At 48.2% G+C, this 14,314-nt stretch overlaps 1 protein-coding gene across 1 annotated transcript; it reads left to right on the top strand.

The window, feature by feature from the left end:
* Positions 1 to 135: 135 nt before the first annotated feature.
* Positions 136 to 11,867, top strand: LOC149333088 (uncharacterized). Its single transcript, XM_089557635.1, has 7 exons — positions 136 to 497; positions 1,703 to 1,838; positions 5,926 to 6,153; positions 7,523 to 7,573; positions 8,026 to 8,364; positions 9,280 to 9,963; positions 10,803 to 11,867. Exons 1-7 carry the CDS (start codon positions 136 to 138, stop codon positions 11,865 to 11,867), a joined length of 2,865 nt encoding a protein of 954 aa, XP_089413761.1.
* Positions 11,868 to 14,314: the final 2,447 nt, after the last annotated feature.

The following is a 14,314-nucleotide window of genomic DNA, read 5'->3' as shown; positions in this document are numbered from 1 at the left end:
GCTTTGCCCTCGAGCCCCCGCCACGCCCGTTCCAATTCGAGCCTTCATAGTAACGGTGCGGCACCATTGACTTCCTCTAGCGTTCAGCCCGCCTTACCAAGGACCAGTGCTGCACTGCTCATTGCCTCAGCCGTCATGAAAAAGCAGGGCTCAGACATCACGGCGGCCTCTTCTACTGGCAAGCTGTCGAGCAGCAGCGGCACTTCCTTCGCCACCGCGACCTCTATCCCCGTGGCGGGGAACGTCCCAGCCGAGAAGGACACTTCTCAGTCCAGCCGACGCTCGAGCAACAAGGCCCGCAGGCCCTCGCAGTCGTCGCGGTCGTCTGGGCGACATCGGAAGAAAGCGGAGAAAAGCCAGGAACGCCTCGAACCAGCCCCAGAGGAGCCCGTTCAAGATGGCCAAGGCTTGCAGCAGAACGCGGGTCCCGAGCTACCGCCCGTGGCGACCTCTTGCGATGTCCGCGGTGAAGTCGTCCACCTACAGGACAGGAAACGGCAAGTCGCTTGTCGCTTGCGCTTGCTGCATCCTTAGAAAATTGGCCTTCCAAGTGCTGTTCCGGCGAACCGAAGAGGTACACAAACCTTGGCCGATTGTTTTGCACATTTTCTCATTCTTTCCAGGGATAACAGCGTGAGGCTGTTTCTCCTGCCTGAGAGACGCAACCGTTTCTGTCCCCACATTAAGGTTTACCGCAAAAATGCCACCTTTTCTTGCTGCTATAGCAGAATCTCAACCTTGCGGTAACCGCTGCGGTGGCTCAGTGATTAGAGCACTCGTCTACCAAGCCGGAGTACGCGAGTTCGAACCTGACCGCAGAGGCCGGAAACGCAAAACGGCGCCCGTGTGCTGTGGGATGTCGGTGCACGTTAAAGGGGCCCAGGTGGTCGAATTTATTTGATGACCTCTCTATAGCGCCTCTTTCTCCCTTTATTATTCACTCCCACCTTCCTTTTCTGCTTCACGGCACGATTAAGATATTCGTTGAGAAGTGAGGCACTTAGTACGCTAGTTCCTTTCCTTAAAACCAATGTTCAGTTCTCTTTCTTGCTGGCATTAGCCATGTGGCCCGTAGTCTCCACCCCTCAGCGATGCGTCATCTGTGATTACAAATTCAAGTTTACCTTGTATTCCATTCACTAGAGAGTGATGTTGTAGCCTGTGGACGAACGCGGCTATAATCTTAGTTACAGCAGTTGCATCATCGCACCGAGAAGGGGAGGGGGATGACAAACCTCACGGTATTATTTTACAGGGAACAGTTTTCACTACTAGTGCAGAACGTAGAAGCTATAGCGTTGAGATGAAGTGTCGTTCAGTTTCTCCTCTCATAGAACGGTTCATTGCCTTTCTGGATACAGCGCTTACTCCGTGCTTAGCGGGCTAGTCCTCTCAACAGTTTCATCGCCGCCTCAAAGTGAACATCGTGTCGAACTTTAGGTAGACACACACGCCCAAAGAACGAACCATTTTTTTTTTGCCACGTAACTGAGAACTCACATCTGCAAGGAGAGTGTTAGAAACCTTGCAACAGTGAGTCTCTCCCGAGAGCAGGTTTGTAGCTTGTATTCATGCCAGTTGTGAGTCGTCGCGCGTGGCGGCATTTTCCACTGGTCGGTGACTTGAGGAGTAAGGGGCTGTATAAACAGTCTCACTAGCCCTACTTGACCTGGAAATTCAACATTTCTTCTTTTACATGCAGGGCCAAGAAATCAGTTTCCGAGGGCACAGTCAAGGAGCCTGGTAAGCCACGCCGTGCGGTCGACCAGGAACAAGTCAAGCCTCTCGAGACGCAGCAAGATGTGTCCCAAGCTGAGCTACCTACACCGCCCGCCAAGGTGAGAACGTTAAGTGGTGCCTGATTCAGTCAGCCACCACACCATACTCATGCCGTGTTCACTGTCGCCTTATAGGTCATCAGCATCCCATTAGCGCGTAACTAGGAATGTGGCCTTGACAGCTAGCCGGTATATAGGCACTGTAGCCTTCGCCTGTCGCGGCTGTGTGGTTCTCATCATTTGTTCTAGTCATGTTCCACACGAAAGCGTTAAGCTCCTGTTCAGCGGAGAAACCGGCGTAGTTCTTGGCTTTGAGATGTCGAGCAAATCCCAAATGGTCGAAAACGTCGTGACGTCGCACGTTCAGCTGTGGAAGAAAATATATTAAAACTTGAGTTAAATGCGATTACGATATCTGAACATAGCGAATTTTTTTTATGGCACGTGATGTAAAGTAAATGAAGCAAAGAGGACTGAGATAATTCTTTCGTAATCGTGCTCACGTCCCTTGTCAGACCGAAGACCAGTCTCAAGTACACTCCACGTTCAAGTCGTCATGCGATTTCAACGCTCCAGTATTTTCAGAACCCCTGGTGGTCGAAATTTCCGAGCCCTTCAATACGGCGTCTCTCATAGCCTGAGTCGCTTTGGGAAGTTAAACCCCATAAACCAATCAACCAGTATTTCAAGCGGTTGCCCAAGCTGCGCAGCCTACCTCCACGCGCGAAAAGTGATCGAAAAGCGCCATAAGGAGAAGTGTCACTCGCAGGGGTGCAACATATACAGCGCTGCTTTACTATACTTTCACACAAGAATTTGCAGAGGATAATCTGTGTTCGTTATAGCCATAATTCGAAGTATCCGGTTTCGATATATCCGGGCTCGACTGCGCACTAATCTGCGGTGAAGAAAACCTGAGAAAGCCTCAGTGCACAATATACAAGTTCATAACGCGCATAACAATCCACAGTGCTCGCGCTTAGTATTGCTATTTACGTAGGATAGCATAAACATCGTTTTTATGTTGTGCGTTAACGTTTTATGTTGCACGTTAACGTAAGTTTGCATAATAATAAACACAGCACTTTCCATTCCACTCGGGTTGTGTCGTTGCCTTCTGGCGCTGCACTGTGTCCTCGTCGAGGCTTTGGCAGGCCAGAATAATATGCACAGCGCTCCTCTTTCTGAGGGAGGTATGTTTTTTGTAGATATTACTGCCATCGTTGTGTGCTCAGTGCATCGGTACCAATGCCAATCGGTTCTCCCATCTATAAGCTCCCAGATATTTCGCTCCCCTCTGATGTGATGAAGGGATACCACGAATTTTTCCGCACCCCGTATGCTCTTGAGTCACTAAATTTTAACCATTAATCAATATCGTCATCACCCCATGAATGCACCTATTCTTTAACCCGCCTTGGTCACGTGACCATGGATAGCACGCACTGGAAGCTGCCCTCTAGCTTACCGGTCAACACGACCCTTTGTGGTCCGTAGACACATCAGGTAGTCTTTGCCAAAAGTAACCAGGCTATGCGGTTTGTTCCTCCGTCGTATATTGAAGCTATTGTGCCAGCCCTCAAGCTCTAGATCTCTGTATGGTAAGGAGAGCCCATGTCCTCACCTTCAAAGAACATTTTGATCTTTAGGGAAGTCATAAGGGCTCTACCATTCCAATGAGAAGCAAACCATGCTGCCTGGTTACTTTTTTCAAAGGCTGTACATTATGTTTGAACATCCGGTGAACACGGGAATGTACTAGCACGAAAGGCTTCAACTCCGTTCACTTTAGACGAAGTACATGCTCAAGCTTCCGTTGCAAAAGCTGATGAGTGAATATGTTACTTCCTTCCTTCCTTCCTTCCTTCCTTCATTCATTCATTCATTCATTCATTCGTCCGTAAATTTATTCATTCGTTCGAATACTCTTTGAATCCTTACGAGATGAACCCCGTGTAAGGGTCGCGACATCACCGCAAGGTTAGATTTACTGGAGACGGCCGCCGCGGTGGCTCAGTGGTTATGGTGCTCGGCTGCTGACCCGAAAGACGCGGGTTCGATCCCCGCCGCGGCGGTTGAATTTCTTTCGAGGAGAAATTCTAGAGGCCCGTGTACTGTGCGATGTCAGTGCACGTTAAAGAACCACAGGTGGTCGAAATTTCCGGAACCCTCCACTACGGCGTCTCTCATAGCCTTCGTCGCTTTGGGACGTTAAACCCTATAAACCAACCAATCAACCAACCAGATTTACTGGAAGGAATTTTTGTAATATTTATTTTTTCATGCTCAGTGGCGCCTGCGCGTGGCTTTATCACTTTGTCTGGAACGCGAGATGCGGCTAGGTTTGTCTCGAATAATCTCAGTCACGCCCCACTGCTTCTGCATCATTCCATATGGTCTAGATACTTTCGGCGCATTGTCTCGGAGGTTCTCTGTCAGCTTTCAGTTGAGTGCAGCCGAGATCAGTGCTGTTCTTGTTCTTCGACGACTGCCCGGCACACTTGTTGCTATCGCCGCCACCTATTTGCGCAGTTCTTTGCGGGTGCAAGTCAGCCCAATGAAGAGTTTCAATCGGTTCAATCATTGTCTTCCTTTCGATGCTTTCCAGAGTGTGGTCACCATTACGTGACTTCCTAAAGCGGTCACAGACCTGCTGAAGCAAACCAAAGAATGCGTCGTGTTTAGCGAACCTCAGCCTCGAGGCACACGCTTTGTTGGCACAGTTTCATTCTTGCTGTACTAACTCCTAATTTTTAAGGCGGAATACCTTTAATGCCTCATCGTTGTCGACAGAAGGTTGTCAGCAGAAGGTTGTCAGCAGAGGTGTCACGCTTTTCTAGTCAGACCAGAAAAATATCTTGGTGAACGATAGGATTCGAACCACCATCCTTCTGTTCCGCAGTCGAGCTTGCAAATGGCTACGCTACTTCCTGCGAACGCATATGTAGTTGTCCTTGTTTACGACGCTGGAGAGTGTTTGCAGAACGGCTTCGAATTAGACGGATGCCTCCCAAACGCAAAGGCTTTCGCCTCCAGCACTTTAGGTCGACAAAGTGCCAGCCTGAATTTTTGGTGGCACGTTTTCTTCTCTACAATGATGCGGAAGACACTATAATGCATGAATCGCCATGTGGTATTCGCCTACAGCCAGTATATAATTTGTAATCGGATTCTTCTGTCATGGTTTTTCGGTTTCAACAGCATAACGATGTCTGTGGCGTGAGTGTCCTTAAAGCTCACTAGAAGCATGAAAAATCTGCGATATCATTGCTTCTACGTTCTTTGTCATTCTAGCTCTTAAGGCAGGCTGGCTTTAGCACAGTAGTGATTATAAACCACGCAGCAGTGATTATATCGCAGTTTTTTCATGTCTCGCGTGGCCTGTAAGCAAACTTTGACGTCATAATCATCGTTGGGTTGTTTAAACCGAGACAGCACGCGAAAAAAGTTATATTTTAAATCCTTTAGAGGTGATAGGAGAATACGACCTGGTAATCTATGTTTACCAATTACTCACGTGCTGTGCGATGTCAGTGCACGTTAAAGAACCCCAGGTGGTCGAAATTTCCGGAGCCCTTCACTACGGCGTCCCTCATAGCCTCAGTTGCTTCGGGACGTTAAACCCCAATAAACCAAGCATCATTCAGGGGCCACTTGGGCTCTCTAAAGTGCTGCAAGGCGAAAGCATTCCCTGGCGCACAGTTTGTCATTGACTGCGAGAGTGTTTGTGCTGTACTAGTGCTTTATTTCACTACACACTACAACTACACACTTTGACTGCCGGCTTTGACTGCTTCTTTAGCACGACTCTCTCTCTGATTCGATGAGTTCGGTTGTATTCATGGCTCTGTTCGCAGTAATGAGGTATGTAATGTGCTCACCCACGGACGCCTTAAGCCCCCTGTCGGAGCAGACGACAACTATCTTATTAGTTGTCGTCTGCTCCAAAAGGGGGCGTCAGGCATCGATGGGTGACCTCGTTACTTGAAATCCGCGCACTCTGACGTCATAACCATTTCGACCAACCGAAAAGCGTGACACCTCTGCTGACAACCTTCTGTCGGCAAGCTCCTGCCGACAACGATGAGGCATTAAAGGCTTTCGCCTTAAAAGATAGCTGTATATACTCCCTTAACGCCTTTCGCAGACTAAACAGCACAACGAAGCGGCCTCAGCGTCCGCTCCTTCCGGCCCGCTCCCTGAGTCCGGCCAGAAGAGAACGCCGTCGTCTTCGGTCAAGGAGCCGCATGACGGAGCATCCGCGGCAGTTGAAGCTAGCTCGACGCTCTCTCCGACCAAACCGTCGAGCGATGCTGAGAGAAGCTCCAGTCAAGGAAGCAAAGCTCCAAACCCTGATCAGCTTAGGAAGATTATTGTAAGGAGGGCCGGAGTGTCGTTAGCCACGAGTACGCGATAGCGATTTCTTTTAGTTGTCAACTGTGTATATCCTTTTTGTTACGCTAACATAATTCCGAGTAGTTTCTTTGTCATAGCAATAGAAGCGTCATCGGCGAAAAAAAAATGCGACCATCTTGCGTCACTTAAGTCCCATTGGCTGAGAGACGCCTGATGTCGATCACCAAGTGGTCAGCGGAGGGTCACGGTGGTCGAGGCTTGTGTAGACGTACCAAGCTATCCTATGGCATGGGGCCAGAGCAGGGCCTTTGCGAGTTGTGGGAAATCCCCGCAAACGGATAGTGCGCCCATCTGCGTGCAGTGCATTTATGTATTGTGTGGCATATTGACACTACAGTAACATTCGTACAGAGGCGCTATATGCTGTCGAAATTGTCGCATGTAATGATAATTAAGTCTCCCCCTAAGTGTTTGTCAGCGGTGTTCTCACAGATCAAAACTAAGTAAACGCCGGAACAAATCTGCTCTCCTTTTTAACAGATCATTCGCAATTTACGTGCGCACTTTTTCGCTTTCGATTTTCGGGTCATCTGATTTGCATTCTTTGCGCAATGGACTTTTGAACTTTTTTATCATGAATGTAATCTCCGGTTTCTTTGGCAAATTTCGTTTCGTTCAATTTGTTTCAGAATGTTTCTTTATTAACTTTCATTACAGCTTGTTTTCTGCTTTTTCACTCTAATGTGTTTAAGCAGTATAACCTGTGCCCTCCTTTTTTTTAGCGGATGAGATTAAGAAGTTTGCGGGGATACAGTGGCTGCAACTGACAAAGGACAGGGTTAATTGGAGAGACATGGGAGATGCCTTTGCCCTGCAGTGGGTGTAGTCAGGCTGATGATGATGATGATGATGATCAGTCAACAGTACTCACTGCGCTACAAATACAACTATCAACCATTTAGTCTTAAAGGTGGCCATCCTTAATGTATATGCAACGGATGTCCAGCCCAGTTAAGCATGCTTAGTTTATTCGAATTTTTCTTTATTTCCTACACAATCGCTTTAAATAACTAGACACACTTTATCACCATTAGCCAGCTCAGCACCGTTTCTTTATCGGTTATGTTTTTATGTCCATTGCTAGCCTAATTCCGCCAAACATATTCTGAAGCTCCAGCGTATTGCGCTTTTATGTCTCTTGCCAGTCTGCCTTTTGTGGAAAAATTTGCTTACAGTTTTTGCTCCTGCGTTACGTATACACAATTACCGTTCTGTGCTGCTACGGATGTGTGACACGACTAATAAAGGCTATCTCATCAAACAATGCGTCACTAATATATTTGCTATTGATTTACTGTTCTTTGAACTGATTCATGCACTCACGACAGGAAGAAGACATGTGCCCTCTGGACTTCAGTTGGCCCAACATAGACGTGAAGGTAAGGCACTTAAGGCGGCGCTTAAATGACTATACAAGTCGGGTCATTGACGTTGCTAAACTAAACATTTCTTGTTTCATTACCATGCTTACCAGCTGACACGACTAATTTTATATACTGTGTATTATACGCTCGACTTATGTAGGGTAACTTAATGTATTTAAGTCGGTTGTTTGTATATTCTAATGCGTCTTTATTTTTGTTGCTGTATTTCGTTTCATACGCGACGGAGCTAGTTGCGTCTTAGTATGTTGTTTTGTACCGTTTTTCGCTGCTGTTACTGCCTGCTAAGGCACTGAATGAATGAATGAATGAATGAATGAATGAATGAATGAATGAATGAATGAATGAATGAATGAATGAATGAATGAATGAATGAATGAATGAATGAATGAATGAATGAATGAAAATTCTCAGCGAAAGGGTTCAATCCACCAATCTTGGGACTGCAGACAGACCATGCAAATGAATTCGTCCGATGCCCGAGGACGTTCGTGCTGCTGATCGCCGTTGCCTTGCTCGTGGCTACGCTGGTAGGCGTGGCCTTTATGGCAGGCCTTCTGAGGCGCCGTAACCATCCCACCGTCAACCTGTGCCTATCGCTGGAGTGTCGAGAGTACGGCTTGCGCCTGAGCGGCTCTCTCAACCGGTCCGTGCAGCCGTGTGACAGCTTCACACGTTTCGTGTGCGACGGTTGGTCCTCTGGACACACGCTCAGCGTCCGCGAGCTCCTGGTCGCCCAGGCGATGCAGACTATGGGGCGCCTGCAGACGATGGTCTACGTGCCCAAGGTGTGTCGCCACTCAACCTACGCGCTCAGTCAAACTGAGTCGTGATGCGGCGCATCAGCGCTCTCGGATGTGAAATATAACGTAGTGCAGTATACGTGCAGCTATCGCTCATCGTTATTTGATTGCACGAAGCACATTCATTAGCTTGCAACCAGTTTCTTTTCCCTTCGCCCTCCTCACCGAAGCCTGGCCATTCCCCCTTCGCCGGTACGTGCCATGTCCCTTATAGGTAATCACAAGAACAATTGTTTCACGCATTGCGTGGAGCCTATCTTCCAATACCCAGCTATTAATCACGAGAAACTTCATTCCGAAATCAGCCGCAAGCAACTTAACCTTGGTCATAGCATTGAAAGAGCGTTCAACTGAGATAGCTGCACCAAACAGCACCTTATCGGGAATGTCCTTGAGATATAGCGCGCATCTTTGGTTACAGCACGCTCGTTCGCGTTTAATTTCTCCCTCCCAGGCTTCACAGATGTGGTGCGTTATTTGGAAAATGGATCTTTTTTCGCCGACTGAAAGAAGCACACCTCAAAGCTATGATGAGAAAATGTGTTACGTGGAGGACTTGGTTCAACTGCCATTTCGTCGCCTGTACAAAAGAACATTGTTTTTTCTTCGCTTGTGTGAGCACCGGATCGTTTTCTTATCACTCCCATCACCAGCTAGTCAAAATATATTACGGACCCATTCCATAAATGCATCTTGTATTGACGTCCGATTAACGCTTTGCGGTGTCAAGCATAGCCATCCTATACCAGCCTACTTCCTCATGTCCACACTCGGCACGTTACCGCCTGAAGCTGTTTTCTTTCCTTGCGTATTTATTCTGTTAGCCTAAGCAACCACTGGTTGCCGGACACCGAAAGTATTCGAGGTCTCATTCTCTCATACCGCCTTCCTCTATCGCAGATTGGTCAGAACAGCGAAGAACGAGGCGCGGCTGTGTACCGCAGTTGCAGCAGCCTACTCATAGGGAGTCGCGACGACCTGCCAACCGTTAGAGATGCCCTGAAGGAAGTCGGAATCACATGGCCCCGACGTCCAGCCAAGGTCAACGTGCTCCACACCATCCTGGCCACATCTCTACGCCTAGGCTGGGACGTCTTGTTCCGCCTCGTTCCACTCTGGTCGCCGCATCCCCGCCTGCTCGTCAATTCCGGAAGAACTATCATCGAGGTCCTGAACAAGACGACCAATCCCAGGCCTTCGTCGAAGAAGCAGACCTATTTCGCTGTCCTCCGTGAGAGTATGCTGGATCCGGGAATCAGCAGCGTTGGTAGCGGCGCCGACGAAGTGACTTTCCAAGAAGTCGGTGCTGTTGAAGAGCAGACGGCGACGACGCTCAGGCGTTCCTACTACAAACCGGACGTGCCGCCCGTAGCTGTACCAGAGATTGTGGACGCGCCTGAACTTGGGCTGTCTCGCGGCGTCTGGGAGACGACTCTGGCAATGTTGGGCCTTAACAACAGCGGACAAGTTGCGCACTTAGAGATGGTCACAGCAAACCCGCAGTACGTGCAATCATTCCTGCACCTGTGGGAGCGCCTGGGGGACGCAAGGACACATCTTTTCATCTCCTGGTACACCGTCCAGGTGAGGCAGCTGATAATTGATTTCTGAATGAATGATGCGATTAACATTGCTGTTCCTTGTGCGATGCCGAGAATTAGCTGACATTCCGACTAAGTTGCATGTGTGTGGGGCTCATTGTTTGCTCCTTCCTATGCTCATTATGTTGCGAGCTTCAGCAACTCTCCAATGAACTATGGCAAATTTGGAAAGTCTGGTTAGTGGTGCTGTTTTGTCCCTGATCGGAATACAGGGTAACGCAGACTAAAAACCAAAGAAATGAATGAATGAATGAATGAATGAATGAATGAATGAATGAATGAATGAATGAATGAATGAATGAATGAATGAATGAATGAATGAATGAATGAATGAATGATGAGATGTGAAATGCGGGCTCTTGCTCTGAACTACATTTTCATCCGAAGCATACAAACTTCATCATCATATTCATCAGCCTGACTACTCCCACTGCAGGACAAAGGCCTCTCACATACCTCTTCAAATAACCCTGTCCTGTGCCAGCTGCGGCCACCGTATCCCCGCAAACTTCTTTATCTTATCCATCTACCTAACCTTCTGCTGCTCCTTGCTACGCCTGCCTTCTCTTGAAATACAGCCTGTTATCTTGCCTTCGCATCACGTGTCCTTCCGAAGCCTATTTCTTCTTGCTGATTTCGACTAGGATGTCAATAACCCGCGTTTGTTCTCTTGCCAAACTTAAATTCCGTCAGACACGTGAAAAAAATCAAACCCGATAAACGCTCTCTTGAGTATAAATCTGACTTCATATTAGTCAGATAACAAAAGTTCTACAATATGAAAAATATGTACAGCTACGGTCGCTCTCCAAACCACTGCAGGTCGCCGCTCTCTTCGCCAACCAAGCGCTCATCGTCAACTTCTATGACGGCGACTCCCGACGCGCTCTTTCCTTGCACACTGCCTTCTGCTTGGGGCAGGCGTACGCCGTCTCGGGTCCCGTCGTCTTCTCGAGCTACAGCCGCCACTCGCTAAGATCCACCACGAGGTACAGCGCAGGCCTCCTCACACTTGCCGTGCGAGAATCCTTCAGGAAGCGAGTGGCCCAATGGAACACTCTCGACGAACACGTCACGGTCGTCTCCAACTGGACGTCCCTGGACACTGCCTTCGAAGCATTCGGCGGCAGCGAAGGCCGCCTACCACCCTCGAAAACATCGCCGGGTGCTTCCGGCAATGGCGGGATTAGTAACGTAACGGACCGCGTCACTAGTTCGTCACCGGACATGACAGAAGATTCTCTGGTCACCAACTTGCGCAAGGCGACGAGTTATTTCGCAACGACAAGTGGTGACGGCGATTACATCAGCGACGTCAAAGCCACTGCAATGTCGGTCGGCATTTCCACGCTTCACATGTCTGCCGCACTGTACTCGAGAGGCGACTTCATTTTGATGCCATACTCCCTCTCGTTCCCGCTCTACGACTATCAACTGATACCCGCCGCCAACTACGGAGGACTGGGAGCCGAAGTCGCCAGGGTGCTGGGACAACTATTCATTGAAGCATACCGGGCTCTTGAGGCATCGCGCTCCTGGATTACCAAGCTTGAAGGCTGTCTTCTGGCGACTGCGTTAATAGAGGAGCAGAACGTCTTCATGACTATGGCCGAAGCAGTCTCCTTTGGAGCTCTAGTAGACGCGTACGACGCTCACGTCGCTGACGAAGGCAGTGATAGCAAGCGGCTTCCAGGCCTCGAGGAGTTTACCGGCAGGCAGCTCTTGTTCATGGCGCTGTGCTTCATGAAGTGCAGAGGCAGGGGAGCGGGAAAGACCCCACCCTGGGCGTGCAACCTGCCGCTGGTGCATATGCCCGAGTTTGCTCGTACCTTCGACTGCCAACATGGAACACCGATGAACCCTATTAATAAGTGCGAGCTGACATAAATAGCGCTACCATGTCACGACGGATTCCTTGGTGTCATTTCTTCAACTTCGTTTCTCAACTTCCACTACGAAGAATTTCAAATGTCATTGTTGCGATTCTTGGGATATCTTATGAGACATTGGCATCCTGTTCTTCCTGCAGTCGTTGAAACGGCAATAATGAACTGCCTGCATTCGTTGAAACTGCAATAATGAACTCAAGTTATTCCTGCGCAACTCATGCCCTAAGTTATCCTTGTGGCCTTGTGGACTAACGTTGTGCATTTACGCGTGCTATTGAATGTGGTTATTTAAGTGAAGGGCATTCGCTCTGTATCGCTACGCACGTATTGTCCGTTGTCTGCAACAGGGACCGAGGGCGGTGAGTTTGCGCGTAATTAAGGTTTTGTGCGTACAATTTTTTAATGACATGCGAATTTTCGTTCGCTTTTTTAAGCTTGGTTTCGGCTGCAATAAAGCATTTATGTCAAGGTTGCCTAGTAAGACGTACCTTTCGTCTCGCTCAGTTGTGTAACTCGGGCCAAGGTTCCTGCACCCTAACAACGGACTCATTTTCACCTTCAGGCGATTGTGTCTAAAGGCCTACACATTTCGAAACATACACCCAGTTGATGTAGCGGTCGTCCTTATTACCAGATTGGCTCAGTGAAGCAGAAATTTTTGCAAGTTGGTGCGTGTTCATTTTTGTTGACAGCGCACCAAACACTGGACGAAAGCTGGTCGTGTTATATCGTCTTTCGTCCCTTATTTGGTGCTCTGTGAGCAAAAAAACAAGCACTTGTGCCTTCTAAGTTGCTAATATTTGGCTAGCAATACCGGGCGGATTTCGGTTTTCGTTTGTTACCGAATAATAAAAAACACCGAAATAATGCACATTTGGGCTGAGTTGCACACTTATATTCTTGTGGAATGTGTGCCATCTTAGCGACGAAAAAATAAACCCATTATAATCTAAGTCTCGAAGCATTTTGGAAACATATGAGCCTTTCCTTCACACAAAATTGGCTCTTAGGCAAGTAGGTTCCATGTGACTGTGACATAATACATATACGTCTGCTGATGCCCCACGGTTCGCCCATGGCATCTTAGACGTAGTTTGAAGCATAGGCTTCCTACCGCTTTAAGCTCCTTTGCATTATAGATTAGCAGCTACTGTTAGATAACTAGGCTGTCTTGTGCAAGATACTCGCGCTCAATTGGCCTCTTTACGAGAGTTATGCCCTTTTCAAGGTTCTTGTTGCCTCTTAAGGAATGGCATATACCTATGGTGAGCGATTAGAGAGTGTTTGGTGCACGCCCAAGCAGAAAATTTCTCCGTAATTTATGCCATACGGTACATAAATAAAGATCTAGGAATCAGAAAAGACTAGAAATGAGTTTGGAAAGATTTTGGCCTGGTAGGGATAGAAATCGAGGAAACAAGGCTTGAGAAACAATATTTGGGTAGAAAACTAAAGACAAAGAAATATTAACACAAAAATCTCTCGGTTGCAACCATATAACTATGAAGAAACTCGCACGCTGTCTTTAGTGCATGGCGTTTGAAGGTTCAGGAAGAAAATTGCAAAGGCACTTGCACGCCTTTACCTGTGTGTTTAGATGTAATCAGATATAGTAAACGATTCGAAGCGAGCATGTCAATGTTATATGACAGGAATAGTTCTAAACCCACTCTATACCACTAACATAGCATTACGTGGACCCCCGCCATGAAGGGCTTGAAGGCAATGGGGAGGCAAACGATCTAGTTCGCCAGCTAACAAACCGAGTGGAACCTTGCCCGTACTTCGCCCTTCTACCACCAAACTATGGTGGATGGCTACAAATCGTTAGACTGGACCGCAGGAAATATCCGCCTCACAATATTCAATTCACCACAGAAGAAGCCACATTCAGGAGGTGAATACAGACCAACACCTGTACTTGTAGAGCCTCATCCACCTTTCCAGATATCGCCACACAGGTCCCAGTGCGGCGCCAAGCCCACGATGTTCCATATTTCGCGAAGTTGCGGTAGAAAACCCACTGATATCGTCACTGACATCACACTAGCAGTGGAACGTAGCCCTGACCATCAGTAGTCTGAAGAACCAACGTCCGACCCTTCAAGGGGTCTGAACACCGGCGCAAGCCAGCGGATCCCTGAACTAAAGGCTCCGCATACATGAACGTCCAACAAAGTTTTATCTCCCTTTCTCTCAGATACCCTAGGCAGAAAATAGTCTTCCTCATTCGCATGTGCGTGGGGGAATAAGCCCCACATGCTGCATATTCCTGCCAGAAAAACAACGCCATAACCCCATCCCCTAACCAGTGAGAGTCCGCTCTACTGAATGCAGCTTCTGAGGGCCAGGAATAGCTCGTAAACAGGGCCACCGTAGCAGCTTCAACCCATGGAATGCTGAAACAGGGACTTCAACCACAGGGCTCATGCTCAGTTTTATCAA

This window comes from Amblyomma mixtum, chromosome 8 (genome assembly GCF_055824585.1).
Source record: "Amblyomma mixtum isolate Tamu chromosome 8, ASM5582458v1, whole genome shotgun sequence".
NCBI lineage: Eukaryota > Metazoa > Arthropoda > Arachnida > Ixodida > Ixodidae > Amblyomma > Amblyomma mixtum.
Note: the sequence above shows the minus strand (reverse complement) of the source record. Positions and strands in the feature narration are given on the sequence as shown.

What these genes read in the sequence shown, in the direction of transcription:
- LOC149333088 (XM_089557635.1), top strand. Translation starts at nt 136, where the DNA reads ATGAAAAAGCAGGGCTCAGACATCACGGCGGCCTCTTCTACTGGCAAG. An exon ending in ATCAGCTTAGGAAGATTATT is followed by an intron (nt 6,154 to 7,522) that starts GTAAGGAGGGCC and finishes CACTCACGACAG; the next exon opens with GAAGAAGACATGTGCCCTCT. An exon ending in TCTCCTGGTACACCGTCCAG is followed by an intron (nt 9,964 to 10,802) that starts GTGAGGCAGCTG and finishes AAACCACTGCAG; the next exon opens with GTCGCCGCTCTCTTCGCCAA.